Raw genomic sequence first — 22,908 nt, forward strand, 5'->3', positions numbered from 1 at the left:
TATAGCACAGCATTATGTCTCAATTCCAATAAAAAGTGCACTAACCAATGAAAATGTGCCAAATGCCTTCTTAACCACCCTGTCTATCTGCAGCATCAGGAACTATGAACCAACACCTCATGTCTCTCTTATCAAATAAACTGATCGTCACATTATGCAAAGGCTGTGAAAGATTTGGAGAGTGTGCAGAGGAGGTTCACCAGAATGTTGTCTGGTATGGAGGGTACCAACTATGAAGAGAGAGTTGAGTAGATTAGGATGATTTTCAATAGAAAGGTGGAGGTTGAGGGGACACGTGATTGAGGTCTATAAAATTTTCTCAGAATGAGGGAGTCAGTTACTAGAAGGTCACAAGTTCAAGGTTAGAGTGAAAAAGTTTAAGGGAGATATGTGTAGGACGTTCTTTACACTGAGGTTGATAGGTACCCTGGAACGTGTTGCCAGCAGAGGTGATGGAGGCCGGTACGGTGGCTTCACTTAGGATTTATCTAGATACTCATGAGTGGGCAGGGAGAAGAGAGAGGCAGACTTTTAGAAAATAAGGACAGGTTTAGATGGAGGATCTGATTCAGTGCAGGCTTGGAGGGGCCTGTTCTGTAATTTTCCTTGTTCTTTGTTCCCCAGCACTCTATCAGTAAAAGCATAGGAGAGTGATGAGCAAAACCCCATCATAGCCAGCAGACCAGGTACTGGCCAGGTTTACTTTACTAAAATACAATATTTCATTAATCTAAATTAAAACACATCGGTCACTTCTCAACTGATTGGCCCATCTGATCAAGATGCCACTATACTCTTAGATAACCTTTTTTATTCTCAACTGCACCAAAATTTGGTATGATATGAGGTTGGGTAGAGTATTGTTATGAAGTTGTAGGTGTGTACCGTACCTTAAGAGAGTGTGGTAGTTTGAACGGACATAGAAGGGTACAGAGTGTGCTGAATATTTAAAAATGTAATATTCCGTAGTAAAACAAATAGCTAAAGCTGCGATGCTGTGTTATACAACAGATTTGTATTTGGCCAATCAGTTTAAATCATGCCCCAAGTTACCAAAATCCAATTGAATTTAAGCTTTACTGTCATTGGATGGCCTCAAACCAATGAGCTCTGATATTTTTGGGTATATACAATTGGGCATTTTGAACAGTTAACCAGAGTGGCAAAGAGCACCAACAGAATCGCTCTCTGAATGGTACCTTTTCATATAAAATCTGTAATGCTGAAGATCAAAGAAAAGAAAGCAGGAAAATCTACAAAGGAAAATACAGAGGAAAATAAACACAGCTGACTGGTTTTGAAATTTGAATTTTTGTAAAACTTAATCGAGGGTTTTAATAGATCAGTATTTGCTGTAGAGTGGGAGGTAGATAAATTGATCAGATAAAGGAGGCTCACATTGCAGACAGTTGTTGTTTGTTCTTTTTTTACTTGGAGTTAAAGAATAAATTGTTTCTTTTCTTGAAATAGTGGAATTTGGGTAGTTCTTTGTAACTCATACTTTAACAAGGTGAGCTGAGCTTCTCTGTGTGTCTGTTTAAATTAGCAGAATGATGTACACAGTTTTATAACAGTTTGGGGGGCTTAGTATCGTGATTTAGACGGATTCAGTCAAAGAGTTTGGGTACGAAGAAAGCCTGATAGATTTAAACGCTTGCTGATTGTCCTAGATCTTTAAATAAAATGTAGGTGAGACAATTTGTTTAATTTCAATTACTTGTGGTTGGTTAAACTAAAAGTGAAAAAAAATGGCTCTTAAAATTGCTAAAGAGGCTCTGAAGTTTGAAGATGATTCCCAAATTTGCCAAGAAATTTTAGAAGGAAGGAAAAAGACCTTACTGTTAATAATATACAAATAGGTTAGATTTGGGTTTATCCAAAGCCAAAGATAAATGGAGTAACAGACAAGTGCAGTAGAGTTAGAAAAAAACTTAAATTACAATTAAGGAAAATGGAGTTAGAAATGAAAAAGGAGAGAGCAAGAAGAGAGAGGATAAAGAAAGAAAGAGAAAGTTCCTCGCTGAGCCGAGAGAGAGGAAAAAAAATGAAGATTCTTAGCTGAGCATAGAAAAGAAAGGGAGAGGGAAAAAGAATTTGAACTTGAGAAGTTGCAACTTAGTCAGCAAAGTCAATTTAACAGGATGGAGATTAATGGGCAGCACGGTGGCACAGTAGTTAGCACTGCTGCCTCAGCGCTAGAGATCCGGGTTCAATTCCTGCCTCGGGCGACTGACTGTGTGGAGTTTGCACGTTCTCCCCGTTTCCTCCGGTTGCTTCGGTTTCCTCCCACAGTCCAAAGATGTGCAGGTTAGGTGAATTGGCCATACTAAATTGCCTGTAATGTTAGATGAAGGGCTAAATGTAGAGGAATGGGTCTAGGTGGGTGCACTTCGGCAGGTCAGTGTGGACTTGTTGGGCCGAAGGGCTTGTTTCCACACTGTAAGTAATCTAATCTAATCTAAAAGAGAAGATAACACATTCAAATATGTCAAAACTGATGAGAAAATTTTGATGATAAAGATGTTGAACCCTTTTTATAATTTGAAGAATTGGCTAGGCAGATGGAGTAGTCCAAGGATTTATGGGTAATGCTAGTTTTGACTAAATTGGTAGGCAGAGCTAGTGAGGTATTTGCGGCGCTGTCAGATGAGGAGTCAAGAGATTATGAAGATGTCAAACAAGCTATTTTACCGAGAACTCTGTGGGAAGCTAGAAAAGTGATTGCTGGGCCTCTTGCTGAGATATTTGTATCATCAATAGTCACAGGTGAGGTGCCGGAAGACTGGAGATTGGCAAACGTGGTGCCACTGTTTAAAAAGGGAGGTAAAGACAAGCCAGGGAACTATAGACCAGTGAGCCTGACCTCGGTGGTGGGCAAGTTGTTGGAGGGAATCCTGAGGGACAGGATATAAATGTCTTTGGAAAGGCAAGGACTGATTGGGGATGGTCAACATTGCTTTGTGCGTGGGAAATCATGTCTCACAAACTTTGATTGAGTTTTTTGAAGAAGTAACAAGATTGATGAGGGCAGAGCAGTGGATGAATTCGACAGGGTTCCCCATGGGAGACTGATTAGCAAGGTTAGATCTCATGGAATACAGGGAGAACTAGCCATTTGGATACAGAACTGGCTCAAAGGCAGAAGGCAGAGGGTGGTGGTGGAGGGTTGTTTTTCAGACTGGAGGCCTGTGACCAGTGGAGTGCCACAAGGACCGGTGCTGGGCCCTCTACTTTTTGTTATTTACATAAATGATTTGGATGTGAGCATGAGAGGTACAGTTAGTAAGTTTGCAGATGACACCAAAATTGGAGGTGTAGTGGACAGCGAAGAGGGTTACCTCAGATTACAACAGGAACTGGACCAGATGGGCCAATGGGCTGAGAAGTGGCAGATGGAGTTTAATTCAGATAAATGCGAGGTGCTACATTTTGGGAAAACAAATCTTAGCATGACTTATACACTTAATGATAACATCCTAGGGAGTGTTGCTGAACAAAGAGACCTAGAAGTGCAGTTTCATAGCTCCTTGAAAGTGGAGTCATGGTAGATAGGATAGCGAAGAAGGCATTTGGTATGCTTTCCTTTATTGAGTATTGAGTACAAGAGTTGGGAGGTCATGTTGCGGCTGTACAGGACATTGGTTAGGCCACTGTTGGAATATTGTGTGCAATTCTGGTCTCCTTCCTATCGGAAAGTTGTTGTGAAACTTGAAAGGGTTCAGAAAATATTTACAAAAATTTTGCCAGGATTGGAGGATTTGAGCTACAGGGAGAGGCTGAACAGGCTGGGGCTGTTTTCCCTGGAGCGTCAGAGGCTGAGGAGTGACCTTATAGAGGTTTACAAAAATATGAGCGGCACGGTTAGGATAAATAGACAAAATCTTTTCCTTGGGATCGGGGAGTCCAGAACTAGAGGGCATAGGTTTAGGGTGAGAGGGGAAAGATATAAAACAGATCTAAGGGGCAACTTTTTCATGCAGAGGGTGGTACGCATATGGAATGAACTGCCAGAGGATGTGGTGGAGGCTGGTACAATTGAAATATTTAAGAGGCATTTGGATGGGTATATGAATAGGAAGGGTTTGGAGGGATATGGCCCGGGTGCTGGCAGGTGGGACTAGATTGGGTTGGGATATCCGGTCGGCATGAACAGATTGGACCGAAGGATCTGTTTCCATCTGTACTTCTCTATGACTATGACTCTAAGTACTTATGAATTGGTAACAAAAGTGTATAGACAGTGGATCAGAAAATCAAAGAAGGCACAAGGTCAGATTGTTGTATTTAAAAGAATTATACGTAGTCATCTTGATAGATGGTTGCAGGCCTTAAAAATAGCGAAGATCTGTGAGGCGCTAAGAGACATTATTCAAAAACTCATTTCCAGAGATATAAGAATTCACATGGATGAGCAGAATGTTCAGGAAGTGAGAAGGGCAGCACAGTTAGCAGTGTTGGTGCATGTTGGTGCATGAATTTCATCCTGTGACGAACAGAACTTAGGAGATGGGAAGATCCTACACTGGTAATTGTTTACCACAGGTTAGAGAAACACAAGCAGGGGGAAGTGACGAAGACCGGAGGGGCAGCCGGGTAGGTTTTTTTTCCCTTTAAAAGCGCGCAGGAGAAGAACCCGAGGCACTACAGAGGTAGTGTCTCCCACCCGCCCTCCTCCTCTAACCTAAATAATAAGACCCGTTGTGGTAAGTAGGTAAGTGCTGCATTTTGCTTGTTGTATTCTTTAGACCCAGTTTTTTTTTATAAAAGGTTACTTTCAGAGGGATGGCAGTGAAGGCAGTGCAATGTTCCTCTTGCAACATGTTTGAGGTGAGGGATGCCATGGACGTCCCTGCTGATTACACTTGCAGGAAGTGCACCCATCTCCAGCTCCTCCAAGACCGTGTTAGGGAACTGGAGCTGGAGTTGGATGAACTTAGGATCATTCGGGAGGCAGAGGGGGTCATAGATCGGAGCTTTAAGGAAGTAGTAACTCCAAAGATGGCAGATAGATGGGTGACAGTGAGGGGGACTGGGAGGAAGCAGCCAGTGCAGGGACCCCTGCGGCCGTTCCCCTCAAGAACAAGTATACCGTTTTGGATACTTGTGGGGGGGACGACTTACCAGGGGCAAGTAACGGGGCTCAGGCCTCTGGCATGGAGCCTGTCCCCGTTACTCAGAAGGGAAGGGTGGAGAAGAGCAGAGCAATAGTAATTGGGGACTCGATAGTTCGGGGCACAGATAGGAGGTTTTGTGGGAACGAGAGAGACTCACTTTTGGTATGTTGCCTCCCAGGTGCAAGGGTACGTGATGTCTCTGATCATGTTTTCCGGGTCCTTAAGGGGGAGGGGGAGCAGCCCGAAGTCGTGGTCCACATTGGTACCAATGACATAGGTAGGAGGAGCGCTGAGGATGTTAGGCAGGCTTTCAGGGAGCTAGGTTGGAAGCTCAGAGTTAGAACGAACAGAGTTGTTGTCTCTGGTTTGTTACTCGTGCCACGTGATAGAGAGTCGAGGAATAGGGAGAGAGAACAGTTAAATGCGTGGCTACAGGGATGGTGCAGGAGGGAGGGATTCCAGTATTTGGATAACTGGGGTTCTTTCTGGGGAAGGTGGGACCTCTATAAACAGGATGGTCTACACCTGAACCTGAGGGGCACCAGTATCCTTGGTGGGAGGTTTGCTAGTGCTCTTGGGGGGGGGTTTAAGCTAACTCTGCAGGGGCATGGGAACCCAGACTGTAGCTTTAGGGTGCAGGACCTGGAATGTAGGGAGGTTAGGAACATGGCATCAATTTCAAAGGAGGGTGCCTGTAAACAGGAAAGTGGTTTGAAGTGTGTATACTTCAATGCAAGAAGTATACGAAATAAGGTAGGTGAACTTGCAGCGTGGGTTGGTACCTGGGACTTCGATGTTGTGGCTATTACGGAGACATGGGTAGAACAGGGACAGGATTGGCTGTTGCAGGTTCCAGGGTTTAAATGTTTTAGTAGGGTCAGAGGTGGGGGTAAAAGGGGGGGAGGTGTGGCATTGCTTGTCAAAGATAATATTACAGCTGTGGAAAGGACGATGGATGAAGACTCGCCATCTGAGGTAGTTTGGGCTGAGGTTAGGAATAGGAAAGGTGAGCTCACCCTGTTAGGAGTTTTTTACAGGCCTCCTAATAGTCCTAGAAACGTAGAAGAAAGGATTGCGAGGATGATTCAAGAGAAGAGTGAAAGTAATAGGGTGGTTGTTATGGGGGACTTTAACTTTCCTGATATTAATTGGGAAAGCTATAGCTCAAGTTCGTTAGATGGGTCAGTGTTTGTCCAATGTGTGCAGGAGGGTTTCCTGACACAATATGTAGATAGGCCAACAAGAGGTGAGGCCATACTGGATTTGGTTCTGGGTAATGAACCAGGCCAGGTGTTAGAATTAGAGGTAGGTGAGCACTTTGGGGACAGTGACCACAATTCGGTGACCTTTACTCTAGTGATGGAGAGGGATAAGTGTGCACTACAGGGCAAGAGTTATAGATGGGGGCAGGGAAATTATGATGCTGTGAGGAAGCTTCAAGGCAAGGGTGTAATTGATATGTGGAGCTTGTTCAAGGAGCAACTAGTGAGCGTCCTTGATAAGTATGTGCCCGTCAGGCAGGGAGGAAAGGGTCGTGTGAGGGAGCCTTGGTTTAATAAGGAATTGGAATCCTTTGTTAAATGGAAGAGGGCGGCCTATGTAAAGATGAGGCGTGAAGGTTCAATTGGGGCGATTGAGAGTTATAAGGTAGCCAGGAAGGACCTGAAGAGAGAGCTAAGAGCAGCAAGGAGGGGACCTGAAAGGTCCTTAGTTGGTAGGATTAGGGAAAACCCTAATGCTTTCTATAGGTATGTCAGGAATAAAGAATGACTAGGGTAGGAATAGGTCCAGTCAAGGATAGTAGTGGGAAGTTGCGTGTGGAGGCTGAAGAGATTGGGGAGACACTGAATGAATACTTTTCTTCAGTATTCAATCAGGAACAGGACATTGTTGTCAATGTGAGTACTGAGTCACAATTAAGTAGAATGGATGGCTTTGAGGTATGTAGAGAAGAGGTGTTGGAAATTCTGGAAAGGGTGAAAATAGATACGTCCCCTGGGCCTCATGGCATTTATCCTAGGATTCTCTGAGAAGCAAGGGAAGAGATTGCAGAGCCATTGGCCTTGATTTTTAAGTCCTCGTTGTCTACAGGAGTAGTGCCAGAAGATTGGAGGCTAGCAAATGTGGTTCTCTTGTTCAAGAAGGGGAGTAGGGATAACCCTAGTAACTATAGGCCGGTGAGTCTCACTTCTGTTGTGGGCAAAATCTTAGAGAGAATTGTAAGGGATAGGATTTATGAACATCTGGATAGGAATAATGTGATCAAGGATAGTCAGCATGGTTTTGTGAAGGGCAGGTCGTGCCTCACAAACCTTATTGAATTCTTTGAGAAGGTGACTAAGGAGGTGGACGAGGGGAAAGCAGTAGATGTGGTGTATATGGATTTAAGTAAGGCGTTTGATAAGGTTCCCCATGGTAGACTACTGCAAAAAATACGAAGGTATGGCATTGAGGGTGAGTTGGAGGTTTGGATTAGGAGTTGTCTGGCTGGAAGAAGACAGAGGGTAGTAGTTGATGGCAAATGTTCATCTTGGAGTGCCGTCACTAGCGGTGTTCCGCAAGGATCTGTTTTGGGACCATTGCTGTTTGTCATTTTTATAAATGACCTGGAGGAGGGGTTAGAAGGTTGGGTGAGTAAGTTTGCGGATGATACGAAAGTCGGAGGAGTTGTAGACAGTGAGGAAGGATGTGGCAGGTTACAGCGGGATATAGATAAGCTGCAGCACTGGGCAGAAAGGTGGCAAATGGAGTTCAATGTAGTTAAGTGTGAGGTGATTCTTTTTGGGTAAGTGTAATAAAAAGATGGGGTACTGGGCTAACGGTCGGATACTTGGTAGTGTGGATGAGCAGAGGGATCTTGGTGTCCATGTACACAGATCTCTGAAAGTTGCCACCCAGGTAAATAGTGCGGTGAAGAAGGCATTTGGCGTACTGGCTTTTATTGGTAGAGGAATTGAGTTCCGGAGTACTGAGGTCATGTTGCAGTTGTATAAGACTCTGGTGCGGCCACATCTGGAGTATTGTGTGCAGTTTTGGTCGCCATTCTATAGGAAGGATGTGGAGGCACTGGAACGGGTGCAGAGGAGGTTTACCAGGATGTTGCCTGGTATGGTAGAAAGGTCGTATGAGGAAAGGCTGAGGCACTTGGGGTTGTTTTCATTGGAGAAAAGAAGGTTTAGGGGTGACTTGATAGAGGTGTACAAGATGATTAGGGGTTTAGATAGGGTCGACAGTGAGAATCTTTTTCCACGTATGGAGTCAGCTATTACAAGGGGGCATAGCTTTAAATTAAGGGGGGGGGTAGGTATAGGACAGATGTTAGGGGTAGATTCTTTTCTCAGCGAGTCGTGAGTTCATGGAATGCCCTGCCAGTAGCAGTGGTGGACTCTCCCTCATTATGGGCATTTAAGCGGGCATTGGATAGGCATATGGAGGATAGTGGGCTAGTGTAGGTTAGGTGGGCTTGGATCGGCGCAACATCGAGGGCCGAAGGGCCTGTACTGCGCTGTATTGTTCTATGTTCTATGTTCTATGAAAGGAGGTGAAAGGCTTCAGGTGTTTTCACTGTACTGATAAATTAGAGTGTTGTTGGTTCAAGGAGATCCCTGGGAAAAGGTGTTTTCATTGCCAGAGGGTGGGACATGTAAAATCTTTAAAGATGTCACAGATGTTGCTCTTTACTGTGGGAAAACATGTGGTAAAAGAAGCTAAGCCAGTGGCATTATTGAAAGTAGTAAAAGAAAAGTGAAGAAAGTTGAGAAGCTGCAAGAGAGTGCACAGCCTCTGCGGGTAAAGTTTACTCAGAAAGGGGGAAAAGGGCAAGAAATTATAGTTTTGAGAGATACAGGATCTAACCAGTCTCTAATAGTAAGAGATAGACAAATTTGCACTCTTTCTGACTTGTTACCTGAGAGAATGATAATTTGTGGGACAGATGGACAGAAATTTAAGGTCATGTTAGAACATAGAACAATACAGTGCAGACAGGCTCTTCAGACCTTGATGTTGTACTGACCTGTGAACTAATCTAAGCCTATCAACCTACACTATCCCATTAACATCCATATGCATATCCAGGGACTATTAAATGCCCATAATCTGGCTGATTTAACTACATTGGCAGGCCGGGCTTCCACGCTCTTACCACTCTCTGAGTAAAGAATTTGTGGGCGGCACGGTGGCACAGTGGTTAGCACTGCTGCCTCACAGCGCCTGAGACCCGGGTTCAATTCCCGACTCAGGCGACTGACTGTGTGGAGTTTGCACGTTCTCCCCGTGTCTGCGTGGGTTTCCTCCGGGTGCTCCGGTTTCCTCCCACAGTCACAAAGATGTGCAGGTCAGGTGAATTGGCCGTGTTAAATTGCCCGTAGTGTCAGGTAAGGGGTAAATGTAGGGGTATGGGTGGGTTTCGCTTCGGCGGGTCGGTGTGGACTTGTTGGGCCGAAGGGCCTGTTTCCACACTGTAATCTAATCTAATCTAAACCTGCCTCTGACATCAGTCTTAAACCTGTCACCCCTCAATTTGTAGCTATGCCTCTCGTAAAAGCAAATTTCATCATCCTAGGAAAATGATTCTCACTGTACATCCTTTCTAATCCTCTGATCATCTTGTATGTCTTTATTAAATCCCCTCTTAGTCTTCTTCGCTCCAATCAGAACAAACCCAAGTCCCTCAGCTTTTCCTCATAAGACCTTCACTCCAGACCAGGCAACATCCTGGTCAATCTCCTCCCCTTTCAAATGCTTCCGCGTCCTTCCTGTAATGGGGCAACCAGAACTACACACAGTGAGGCTGTATAGTTGCAGCATGACATCATGGCTCCAGAATTCAATCCTTCTCCCAATAAAACATAATACACCGTATGACTTAACAGCACTATCAACCTGGATGGCAACTCTCAGGGATCTATATACCAAGATCCCTCTGCACATCCACACTGCCAAGAATCTTTCCATTGACCCAGTGTTCTGCCTTCCTGTTATTCTTCCCAAAGTGAATCACTTCCCATTTATCTGCATTTGCCACCTTTCAGTCCAATTCTGCAGTTATTCCCTGCAACGTGCAACATTCTTCCATCACTCCACCGACTTTAGTATAATCTGCAAACTTACTAACCCATCCACCTATGCCTGTGTCCAAGTTATTATAAAAATGATAAACAGCACTGGTCCCAAAACAGTTTTCTGTGGTACATCACTCCAGGCTGAATATTTTCCATCAACCAGCAGTTGTTGACTTCTTACAGGAAGCCAGTTTCTAATCCAAACTGCTAAATCACCTTCAATCTCATGCCACCACATTTCCTTCAATACCCTACCATGTGGAACCTTATCAAAGACTTTCCTAAAGTCCATGTACACAATGTGAAACTGCCCTATCTTCATCCACATACTTGGTCACCTCAAGGTGTGAGACACGACCTACCCTTAATGAACCCATGTTGACTATTTCCAATCAAATTGTTGTTTGCTAGATGATTATAAATCCTATCTTTTGCCCTGTGGCATGAACCTATCCCTTTCCATCGCTAAACTAAACATAGCCGAACTATGATAACTCTCTCCAAAGTACTCACCTATCACTAAGTCAAACACCTGGCCTTGTTAATACCAAGTACCAGGTCCAGTGCAGCGTCCCCGCTTGTCAACCCTTAGGCACACTGTGTCAGGAAACCCTCCTGCACACATTGGACAAAAACTGATCCATCTGACATACTAGAGTAGCATTTCTGGTCAATGTTGGAGACGTTAAAGTCTCCCACAATGACCACCTTGTTGCTTTCACTCCTGCCCAGAATTGATTTGCCAACCCTATCCTCCACATTCCTGGAATTTTGCAGGGGCCTATTAAAAAACTTCCAGCAGTGTGATCTCTCCTATTTCTAACCTCAGCCCATACCACCTCAGTAAACAAATCCTCGTCAAAAGTTCTTTCAGCCACGTTTATATTGTCCTTGACTAAAATAGCCACACCATCCCCTCTTTTACCACCTTCCTTGATCTTAATGAAAGATCTAAACCTGGAACCTGCAACATCCATTCCTGACTTTGCTCTATCCATGTGTCAGAAATGGCCACAACATCAAAGCCCCAGGTACCTATCCATGCTGCAAGCTCATGTACTTTATTCCGGATACTCCTGGCATTGAAATAATCACACTTCACGCCAGCTTGTTGTCTGCCAGCACGTTCCTGTGATGGCGAAATCCTGTACATGTCATCCTCCTATGCACTGGAGCTACACCTCAGGTTCCCATCCCCCTGCTGAGTTAGTTTAAACCCGTCGAAATAACACTAGCAAATTTCCCAGCTTGGATATTAGTATCCCTTTGGTTTAAGTGAAGACTTTTGGTTTGTAGAGGTCCGACTTTCCCCAGAATGAGCCCCAAGTATCCAAAACCCTGAAAGCTTCCCTCCTGCACCATCCCTGCAGTCACGTGTTCAGCTGCTACCTCTCCCTGTTCTTCACCTCGCAATCACGCACCATGGGTAACAAACCAGAGCTAACAACTCTGTTTCAATAAGTTGTCAGCTTCCACCCTAGCTCCCTGAAATTTTGCCTTATATTCCTATCCCTTTTTCTACCTATGGCGTTGGTACCTTTGTGGACCACAACTTGGAGCTGGTCTCCCTTCAGGATCCCAAAGACATGATCCGAGAATCACTGACCCTGGCACCTGGGTGGCAACACACCAACCTTGGGTCTCTTTCATTTCCAACAAACATTCTATCTGACCCTCTAACTGTTGAGTCCCCAGTGACTAACAGTCTTCTCCTTTCCCCACTTCCCTTCTGTGACAGACTTTGTGCCAGAGACCTGCACCCTATGCATGCCCCTGGTAAGTCCTCCCCCCAATCGTATACTTGTTTTTCAGAGGAAAAACCACAGAGAATCCCTGCACTGGCTGTTTTGTCCCCCTTCGATCAGTTACCCAGCTTTCTTCTTGCCTATGAGTAACTACTTCACTGAAACTCTTATCTATTACAGCCTCTGCCTCCCAAGTGATCGAAGTTCATCCAGCTCCTGGTCCAGTTCCCTAACACAGTCTTGGAGGAGCAAGAGTTGGATGCATTTCCTGCAGAGTCCCTCACCTCTAACACCAAGCAAGAGGAACATTCCTCTCCCTCACTGCAATCCCTGCTAGTCCCCTTTTCAGAAAGTCAAAAAAAAGAGAAGCTTACCTGATATGCCTCTGATGTTTAAGGTTAGGAGAGGGTCTCGGGTTTAGAAAAACTTCACTTATATTGCTCAGGAGATGAAAAGTCCCTCCTTTCCCAAAAATCCCTGCTGTCTAAGGTGCTGCTGCTTAAAGTTTTAAATCACTGATTCGTCTTTCCCAACAGGCCTCCAATCTAAGCTTCTGCTCATCCCGCTGCTGGCAACAGAAATGGAGAGTTCCAATGCTCAAGGTAAGTTCTTAAAGTTTTAAATCAGTGACTTACCTTTGCCAAACAGACCCCTGGTCCAAGCTCCTGCTCTTCATGCTGCTGGCAACCGGAATCTATGAGGTTGAAGTGCCAACTCAAGACTGCAGAAGTAACAATGGGAGTGATTGGCAGTGTGGCCATTCTAGAAATCCGGTTTGTTCTTGGGAATGATTTAGCAGGGTCTAAGGTGGAAGTGATACCCCTTGTGGAGAAATCCAAGGAAGACCATGAAACTTAAGAATTAAATTTTAAAAATCTTGGTATTTTCCAAGACTGTGTACTAACAAGATCCCACCATCATAAGTCACAACATAAAGCAAAAACTAAAGACAATGATGAAGGTTTTTGCAAGGTTTGTGAAGGTTTGTAGCTCAGATTGAGGTTTAGGGTGTAGGTTTGCTCGCTGAACTGTAGGTTTGATATCCAGACAATTCATTACCTGGCTAGATAACATCATCAATGGCGACCTCCAAGTGAAGGTGTTGAGATTCAGTTAGTGGACCCCCTATTTGACATAATAGAACATAGAACAGTACAGCACAGAACAGGCCCTTCAGCCCACGATGTTGTATTGGTGCAGGAGAAGCCTGAACTTGCAGAAAGTCAGACAAATGTTTAGTCCTGAAAAGCTAATGGGCTTGTAACAGAAGGACAATTCAAGAAAAGATGTGTAGAGCAAAGAACAAAGAAAATTTACAGCCCAGGAACACGCTCTTCAGCCCTCCAAACCTGAACCAATTCAAATTCACTGTCTAAACCTGTCGGTCAATTCCCAAGTATCTGTATACCTCAGCTCCCCACCTACTCATGCATCTGTCCAGATGCATCTTAAAAGAATTTACTGGGCCTGTCTCTACCACCTCTGCTGGCAACACATTCCAGACACCCACCACCCTCTGTGTGAAATACTTACCACATGTATCCCCCTTAAACTTTCCACCTCTCACCTTGAAAGCGTAACCTCTCGCAATTGAATCCTTCACCCTAGGAAAATGCTTGTCTCTATTCACCCTGTCTATACCCTTCATGATTTTATAAACCTCAATCAGGTCCCCCTTCAATATCCTTTTTTATAAGACAATAAACCTAACCTTCTCAATCTTTCTTCATAGCTAGCACCTTCCATACCAGGCAACATCCTCGTAAATCTTTTCTGCACCCTCTCCAAATCATCCACACCTTTTTGGTAATGTGGCGACCAGAACTGTACACAGTATCCTAAATGCAACCGAACTAATGTCTTGTACAATGTTAACATGATCTACCAGCTCTTATACTCAATACCCCGTCCGATGAAGGCAAGCATACTATATGCCTTCTTGATCACTCTATCCACCTGTGCAGCAACCTTCAGGGTACAATGGACCTGCACTCCCAGATCTCTCTGCCATCGATTTTTCCCAAGGCTCTTCCGTTCATTGCATAATTCGCTCAAGAATTAGTCTTGCTTAAATGCATCACCTCGCATTTTTCTGGATTAAAACCATCTACCACTTTTCCACTCAACTCTCCAATCTATCTATATCCTCCTGTATTCTCTGACAGTCCCCTGTGCTTTCTGCTACTTCACCAATCTTGGTGTCATCTGCAAACTTGCTGATCATATCAACAGTGCCCTCTTCTAGATCATTTCTGTATATTACAAACAACTGTGGCCCTAATACTGACCCCTGTGGAACACCACTGGTCACCTTTCTCCATTTTGAGAAACTCCCTTCAGCTACTATTCTCTGGTCTCCTGTTGCTCAACCAGTTCTTTATCCACCTAGCTAGAACATCCTCCACACCATGTGACTTCACTTTCTCCATTAGTCTACCATGGGGAACTTTATCAGTCGCCTTACTAAAGTCCACGTATATGACATCAAAAGCCCTTCCTTCATCTATCAACTTCGTCACTTCCTCGAAGAACTCAATATATTAAGTTGGTAAGGCACAAGCTCCCCTGCACAAAAACATGTTGTCTCTCACTGATAACCTAGGAGAAAGTGAGGACTGCAGATGCTGGAGATCAGAGCTTAAAAATATGTTGCTGGAAAAGCGCAGCAGGTCAAGCTTATGCCCGAAACGTCGACTCTCCTGCTCCTTGGATGCTGCCTGACCTGCTGCACTTTTCCAGCAGCACATTTTTCAGCTCTCACTGATAACCCCATACATTTTTAAATATAAATAGATCCTATCCCTCAGTACCTTCTCCAGCAACTTCTCCACCACCAATGTCAAGCTCACTGGTCTGTAGTTACCCGGAATATCCCTACAACCCTTCTTCTACAGGTGGACAACATGAGCAACCTTCCAGTCCTCCGGCACCTCACCTATCTTTAAGGATGCCACAAAGATATCTGTCAGGGCCCAGCTATTTCCTCTCTCGCCTCCCTCAGCAACCTGGGATAGATCCCATCCAGTCCTGGGGATCTAGCCTACCTAACACATCTTCCCTACTTATGCTAACATGTTCCAGACTAATCAAACTTCTATCTCTAATCTCAACATTCATCATGTTCCTCTCCTCTGTGAACACTGATGCAAAGTAATCATTCAGAATCTCACCCATTCTCTCAGGTTCTGCACACAGCCTTCCTTCATTATCCTTTAGTGGACCAATCCTTTCTCTAGTTGCCTACTTATTGAGTCATAGAGTCCTTCTTATATAAGAATAAAATGTTTGTAATTCTCCTTAATTCTGCTCACTAAAGCTATTTCATGACCCCTTTTAGCCCGCTTGATTTCTCATTTAAGACTTGTCTTACTCTTCCGATATTCTTCCAGGGCCCATTCTGTTCTTAGCTGCCTAGACCTTATGTATGCTTCCCATTTCCTCTTGGCTAGTTGTACAATTTCTCCTGTCATCCACGGTTCGCAAATCTTGGTCCTCTCTATCCTTTGCCTTCAACAAGACTTGCCTATCCTGCACTACCTTTAACCTATCTTTGAAAGCCTCCCAAATCTCAAATGTGGACTTCCCTTCAAATATGTTTTTACGTACTCTGAAAAGAAGGCAGGGATATTCCTGAGGGTTATAATCCGAAAGAACTGGAAAACAGGTGTTAGTCACTGCCCACCAAAGTGAAGAATCAAATCCATATGTTGTTAATTTTGATGTGCCTCAAAATATGTAAAACAATGAGGAAGTCCTTGAGGAGTGGGTTAGATTCCTGAAGAAGGGCTTATGCCCGAAACGTTGATTCTCCTGTTCCTTGGATGCTGCCTGACCTGCTGCACATTTCCAGCAACACATTTTCAGCTCTGATCTCCAGCATCTGCAGTCCTCACTTTCTCCTCGAAGATTTTAACCTGCTGCGAATCCTCTTACAAGGATGCCTTCCTTGAAGAAGCTCTCTTCCAATTCCTGAAGAAGGGCTTATGCCCGAAACGTCGATTCTCCTGTCCTTGGATGCTGCCTGACCTGCTGCGCTTTTCCAGCAACACATTTTCAGAGTGGGTTAGATTAGTAAACTATCTGTCTCAGGAGCAAAGAACACAGTATGAGGACATAGGTAGGAATAAGATGGGAAGGACTAATGCTATTGTGCATGAAGTAGATGTAGGGAATGTTGTTCTGATAAAACATGGCTTACTCCTTTCAAAGCTACACAGATGCAGAAAGAATTGGAAACAATGCTATGTGCGTAACTAACATCTTTTCTTCAGTTCCTTCTCTCTATTATAATAAGGTTTCAACATGTTCACATGATATACCCAATAGTTTTTTCTATCTGGCATCTTTACCAGATTGTTTACCTGACTCAACTTTTTCACAATTTGATAGAGACCACTAAATCTGTCTTTGAATAGACCTCCTACTACTGTGAAAAATACTAATACATTATCCCCAAGGGATAACATCCAAATTTAGAAGTTTTTACCTGCCATCCTCTTCAGGTACTGTTTTGCTAACTCATCTACCTTATTTACTCTCTTCTTCACCTGCAGCATATAATTCAATTGTGAGATTGTTGACTTCAGTCCTGTCAATTTCTCTTTAATTCATTTCAAAGGTTGTTTCACTGCATGTCCAAATATTACTCAAAGAGAGTAAACTGAGTAGATTCACAAGAGGCATCTCTACTGGCAAAGAATACGAATGGGATATCTTTATCCCAATCATCTGGATAATTCTGACAGTATGCTCTTAACTTGGTCTTCAAGTTTGATTTCACCTTTCCAAAGCTCCCTGGGATTCAAAATGATATGCATTTGTTTTAAAGTGCTGTATGCCTACTCTATACATGACATCCATATGTAAAATTGGACCTTTGGTCTCACTGAATCTCTCTGGGTAGCACATACCCTGTGAAGAAAGCTACTAACTTCTCTACCACCCTTAATACTCCATGGTGGAATTGTCTCCCAAAATCTGGTAGACATATCCATTATGGTTAGCAAGTACTGGTTCCTATTTTTAATGTTAAGTAGGAGACCTACAGAATAAATCCACATATAAGGTTCTTTGAATGTGGGATTTAGCAACAAAGGTGCTGGTTTTATTACTGCCTACATCTTATCTACCATTGGCATGAATGGTAATTAAGGCAAAAGTAAACCACATTCTTGTACATTTCAGGACAATAGAAATGCTTTTGTACCTTACCCTAAGTCTTCCAGACTCCTACATGTAGTTCATGTGCTACCCATAACCTCCTACATGTAACACATCCTGTCTGTATGCTACCAGCAATACAATCTGGTCCACTTCTGCTCAATTCTCTTCTGCACTAACCTGCCATGGTGTTAATTTTCACCTTAGAATTCTATATTTAAGATAGTAACCTCAGTGGAATATTCTCCGACTCCTTTTCTGAGAATGCATCAAATATATATCTTCCATTATCTTGTCATTCTGTCATTTTCCTGCCTGACTATCTGCCTGTTTAGATTTTTCCTACACCGTTACATCAAACAGGGTATCTTTCTCCTTAGTTTTTGCTTTGTATTATGACTTAAGATAGTTGGATCTTGTTTCTACACAGTATGGGAAAATTTCAGAGTATTTTTCTTTTTACTCCCCAGTTTCTTGGTCTTCCTTTGGCTTCTCCACAGCAAGGGGTGTCACTCCTACCTTGGATCCTGCTAAATCATTCAGAAGACCAAACTGGATTCCTGGAACTGATACTTGTCAATCACTACCTCTGTTACTTTCCCAGCCTTTAGTTGGCACTCCATCCTGACCAAGGGAACACTAAATTTCTGTTCATCCAAACCACAAATTACCACTGTCTTATAACACGTCAGAAAAACTGCAAATATGATCATCTCTTACCGTTAGAGTCTGGTTAGATCCTTTATCTCTCAAAAGTATAATTTGTTTCCCTCTCCCCAGTTCTTTCTGAGTAAACTTTACCCATAGAGGTAAATTATTTATAAAGTTAAAAATCACACAACACCAGGTTATAGTCCAACAGGTTTAGTTGGAAGCACACTAGCTTTCGGAGCGACGCTCCTTCATCAGGTGATAGTGGAGAGCTCGATCGTAACACAGAACTTATAGCAAAAATTTACAGTGTGATGTAACTGAAATTTTACATTGAAAAAGCCTTTCAACTGTTAGAATACAGTGATAGTTTCACTTCTTCCATGTGTAAATCACAAAACCTTTTTTTTAAAGTTGCGTTCTCGTGTTAGCTGTTAACAATGGCGATAGCTAGACAATATGTTGAAGGTGTTGGCCCCCTGTGTTCTCTGTCTATGCCATGATGTTTAGATTGATTCTAATCTAAAAAGTGAGATAAGTAAGTACAATGTAACTCTGCAAGTACACACTTTCTCACACTCACAACCCCCACCCCAGACAGACACACACACACACACAGACAGACAAAGACCCACATGGACACATACATTTTGTGGGGTGAATTTGTACTTGCAGAGTTACCTTGGTACTTTGCTCAAAAACTGCATACATTCATGTAGAACTCTGAGCTCAAAACTGCATGAATTTATGTAAAACTCCATTATCTCACTTTTTAGATTAGAATCAATCTAAATATCATGGCATAGACAGAGAACACAGGGGGCCAACACCTTCAACATATTGTCTAGCTATCACCATTGTTAACAGCTAACACAAGAATGCAACTTTAAAAAAAAGGTTTTGTGATTTACACATGGAAGAAGTGAAACTATCACTGTATTCTAACAGATGAAAGGCATTTTCAATATATAATTTCAGTTACATCAAACTGTAAATTTTTGCTGTAAATTCTGTGTTACGATCAAGTCCTCCACAATCATCTGATGAAGGAGCGCGGCTCCGAAAGCTAGTGTTTCCAATTAAACCTGTTGGACTATAACTTGCTGTTGTGTGATTTTTAACTTTATACACCCCGTCCAAAACACCGGCATCTCCAAATCAGAATTATTTATAGAGATCAAGCTCTAACTCCATACCCAGCCTCTGCTTAGACTGTGCACTGTTCTGCAGCTCTTCAACTTTTCTTGGGGTGTTCTTTACTATTTCACTAATGCTACCGGCTTAGCTTCTTTTCTCACATCTTTTCCCACAATGCCTTTCTTAAATGACTAGCCTTGTGACTTTACTTGTCCCACTTTATGGTAGTGAAAACGCATTTTCCCTGTCCCCTGCTTAGACCAAGAGCACTGTAATTTTCTGTGGCATACTCCACTGCTGTGAAAACACCTGAGGCCTTTCACCTCCTACACACCCTCTTGGGCTTCTTTAACCTATGGTAAGCACTTATCAGTGTTCTCCACTCTTTGTTTTATAGTGTAGGATATCCCCTTTTCCCAACTTCTATCCCTCACAAGATGAAATTCTTGCTAGAAGTTTGTCATATGTACCAACGTGTATTCACTCTGCTTCTCCTCATTTCTGGAACTTTCTGCTCATCCATATGAATGAAAGTGAGTTTTTGAATCCTCCAGCAGAGAAATGTCTCAGAGTTTCATAGGTCATTATCCATTTTTAAGGCACACAACCCTCTACCAAAATAACTATGTTTAATTCATGTAAACTTAACATAACTCTGACCTGATTCCTTCAAGTATTTCTGAACCACTGTCTATATGCTTGTAGTACCAATTCATAAGCACTCAAAATAGCCTGTTTGACATCTTCATAATCTCTTGACCCCCTCATCTGACAGCACGGCAAATGCCTCACTAGCTGTAATACCAGTTTAGTCTCAATTAGCATTACCCATAAATCCTTGCACCATTTCATCTGCCTATCCAATTTTTCAAATGAAAAAAGGCTTCGACATCTTTCTCATCAAAATGTGGCAGGGCTTTGACATATTTGTATACATCACTACCTTCTCGTTTAATCTCCATCCTGTTAACCACTTTCCTGACTAATTCGCAACTTAAGTTCAAATACTTTCTCATTTTCTCCTTCTTTACTCTATTTTTCTCCTTTTCTCATCTCTTATTCTCTCTCTTTTTTCTTCTCTTTCTCTTTGTCTCTCACCTCTCTCTCTTTGCTCAGCTAAGAACCTTCTCTCTCTTTTTCCTCTCCCTTTTTCCTCTCTCTCTTTCTTTCCCTTCTAACTCCATTTTTCTCAATTGTAATTTAAGTTTTTCTAACTCTAGAGCACTTTTCTGTTTCTCCAACAGACTTAAGTATTTGAGTAACTTCCTTATAATTTCAGCTTTACTTTTGTCCTTGGTTAAACCCAAATCTAACTGTTTTGTTAATTCTAAAAGTATGATTGTTTTCTGTCCTTCCATACTTTCTTGGAAAATTTGGGAATCATTTCAAATATCAGAACCTCTTTAGCAATCTTAAGAGCCATTTCTTTCACTTATAATTTAACCAACCACATGTAACTGAAATTAAACAATTTCTCTGTTTTATTTAAAGATCTAGGACACTAATCGGCGAGTATTTAAATCTGCTGGGATCTTTCATACCTCAAATCTATCCAAATCTCAGACTCGATCTGTCTATATCTGCCCAACTCATGGATCTGATCCCCCAAATTGTTACAATATGGCAGTAAACCCTTCTGATAATTAAATCAAACACCCAGAAAAGCTAACCTCACCATATAATCTGTTTAAGTATGAGTAACAGAGAACTACCTAAATTCAACTATTTAAAAAGTTACAATTTTTTTTGCTGTTCTCCAGGACACATGAACCATTTTGCTCCAGAACATGTGATTCACAGTCTGCTCCAGGACTCATGATCCACACACTTCTCCAGGGATAGTGAACCACACTCTGCTCCAGGGATAATGACCCACACACTTTTCCAAGGATAGTAGCCCACACTCTCTCCATGTATCCTGATCAATACTCTGCTCTAAGGATCATGACACACACTCTGCTCAAGCACACATGACCTACAATCTTCTCCAGGACTGGTGACACACTCTGGTCCATGATTTGTGACCCACACTTTGCTCCAGGACTTGTCACCAACACGCTGCTCAGAGTTAAAGACATATACTCTGCTCCAGGACACATGACCAACACTCTGTTCCACTTATCTGGATACCAGGAATTGTGATCCACTCTGTGTCCAATGACAAATGAGCCATTCTGTTCCAGGGCTTGTGAACTACACTCTGCTCCAGAATATGTGACGCACCCTCTTCTCCAGGGCTCGTAACACACATCTGCTAAATTGTGTGGGTCACGTGTGCTAGAGCAAATTGTGTGTCATGAATACTGGAGCTGAGTGTGGGACATGATTCCTACAGTAGAGTATTGGTCAGGATCCCAGGAGCAGTGTGTCGGTCATGTGTCCTGGAGCAGACTGTGGGTAACATGTTTTGGAGAAAAGTGTAATTCACCAGTCCTGGAGAAAAATGTGGATGATGATGATGAGCAGGGTTTCGGTATCCACCCTAACCTGCACATCTCTGTCCGCTATGGGACAATTTAGCACGGCCAATCCACCCTAACCTGCACATCCCTGGGCACTACAGGACAATTTAACACGGCCAATCCACCTTAAACTGCACATCCCTGGGCACTACGGGACAATTTAACACGGCCAATCCACCTTAAACTGCACATCCCTTACACTGTATGACTATTTATCATGTCCAATCCACCTTAACCTGCACATCTCTGAATACTACAGCACAATGTAGTATTCCTGGTCCCTATGGGATAATTTAGCATGGGAAATTGACCCTAAACTGCACAGCACAGAGCACTGCAGATCAATTTAGCATCAATCCACCCGGATCTGCATGTAGTAATTGGGAACTACAGGACAATTTAGCATGCCCAATGCCACTTAACCTGCACATCCCAGGGCACTACGGGACAATTTAGTACGGCCAATCCCACCCTCACCTGCACATTCCTGGGCACCATGGGACAAATAACATGGCCAATCCAGCCAAAACTGCACATACTTGGGCACTATGGAACAATTTATAGTTGCCAGTGCCCCCAACCTGCATATCCCTGGACACTACAGGATTATTTAGCATGGCCAATGGAATCTTATCTGGACCTCCGTGGCACTTTGGAACAATGTAGCACGTCCAATCCATCCTAACTTGTACATCCCTGGGAACTATGGGACAATTTGGCATGGCCGATTCACCCTAACCTGCACATCCCTGGGCACTACGGGACAATTTGGCATGGCCAATCCACTCTAACCTGCACAATCCTGGGCACTACCGGATAATTTGGCACAGCCAATTTAGCAAAACTGTGCACAGCAGGACAGTTTAGCACGGCAAATCCATCCTAAACTGCCCATCTTTCTGCAGTACAGGACATTTTAGGAAGGCCAGTCCACCCTAACTTGCACTTCTCTGGACAGTACATTGTAATGTGCCATGGTCAATCCAGCCTAATCTACACACATTTAAGCACTACAGGACAACATAACATAGCCAATCTACCCTAACCTGCACATCCCTGGACATTACAGGTCAATTTAGCATGGTCAATCTACCTTAACTTGCAAACACCTGAACACTACAGGACACGTTATCATGCCCAATCTACTCTCACCTGCACATCCCTGGGCACTACGGGACAATTTACCACAGTCAACCCAACCTAACCTGCCCATCCATGGACACTATGGGACAGTTAAATACATCCCAACCATGCTATCTGGCTCATCCCTGGATGCACAGCCAGTTCACCTAACTTACACATCCATGAAAACTATGCAACAATTTAGATGCAATTCACTCCAACCTGCAAATCCGTTGGCACTACGGGACAATTTAGCACGGCCAATCCCACCCTAACCTGCACATCTCTGGACAATAAGGGACAATTTATCACAGACAACCTACCCTAACCTCCATTCCCCTGGACACTGTGGGACAATTTAACACGGCCAATCCAAGGCCAATTCACCCTAACCTGCAAATCTTGGACACTATATCACAATTTAGCACGGCCAATCCACACTAACCTGCACATC

The 22,908-nt window shown here is 43.2% G+C and overlaps 1 protein-coding gene across 2 annotated transcripts in view; it reads left to right on the plus strand.

Moving 5' to 3' along the window:
• Window positions 1-4,674: 4,674 nt before the first annotated feature.
• The window catches only part of LOC148134606 (SOSS complex subunit B2-like), a 44,163-nt gene continuing 25,929 nt past the window's right edge, over window positions 4,675-22,908 (plus strand). For both annotated transcript variants that reach the window (XM_087985662.1, XM_087985661.1), the window contains exons 1-2: window positions 4,675-4,711; window positions 12,459-12,524. Coding sequence is in view for 1 of the 2 variants with exons in the window: in XM_087985661.1 (XP_087841787.1) it covers window positions 12,516-12,524 (9 nt within the window). In the remaining variant the exon portion in view is untranslated. The remainder of the gene's footprint in view (window positions 4,712-12,458; window positions 12,525-22,908) is intronic.

The sequence above is a fragment of the Chiloscyllium plagiosum genome, unplaced genomic scaffold (assembly GCF_037043375.1).
Source record: "Chiloscyllium plagiosum isolate Xiang-an unplaced genomic scaffold, Cpla_swu_hap1 HiC_scaffold_53Y, whole genome shotgun sequence".
In the NCBI taxonomy this organism is placed as follows: Eukaryota; Metazoa; Chordata; class Chondrichthyes; order Orectolobiformes; family Hemiscylliidae; genus Chiloscyllium; species Chiloscyllium plagiosum.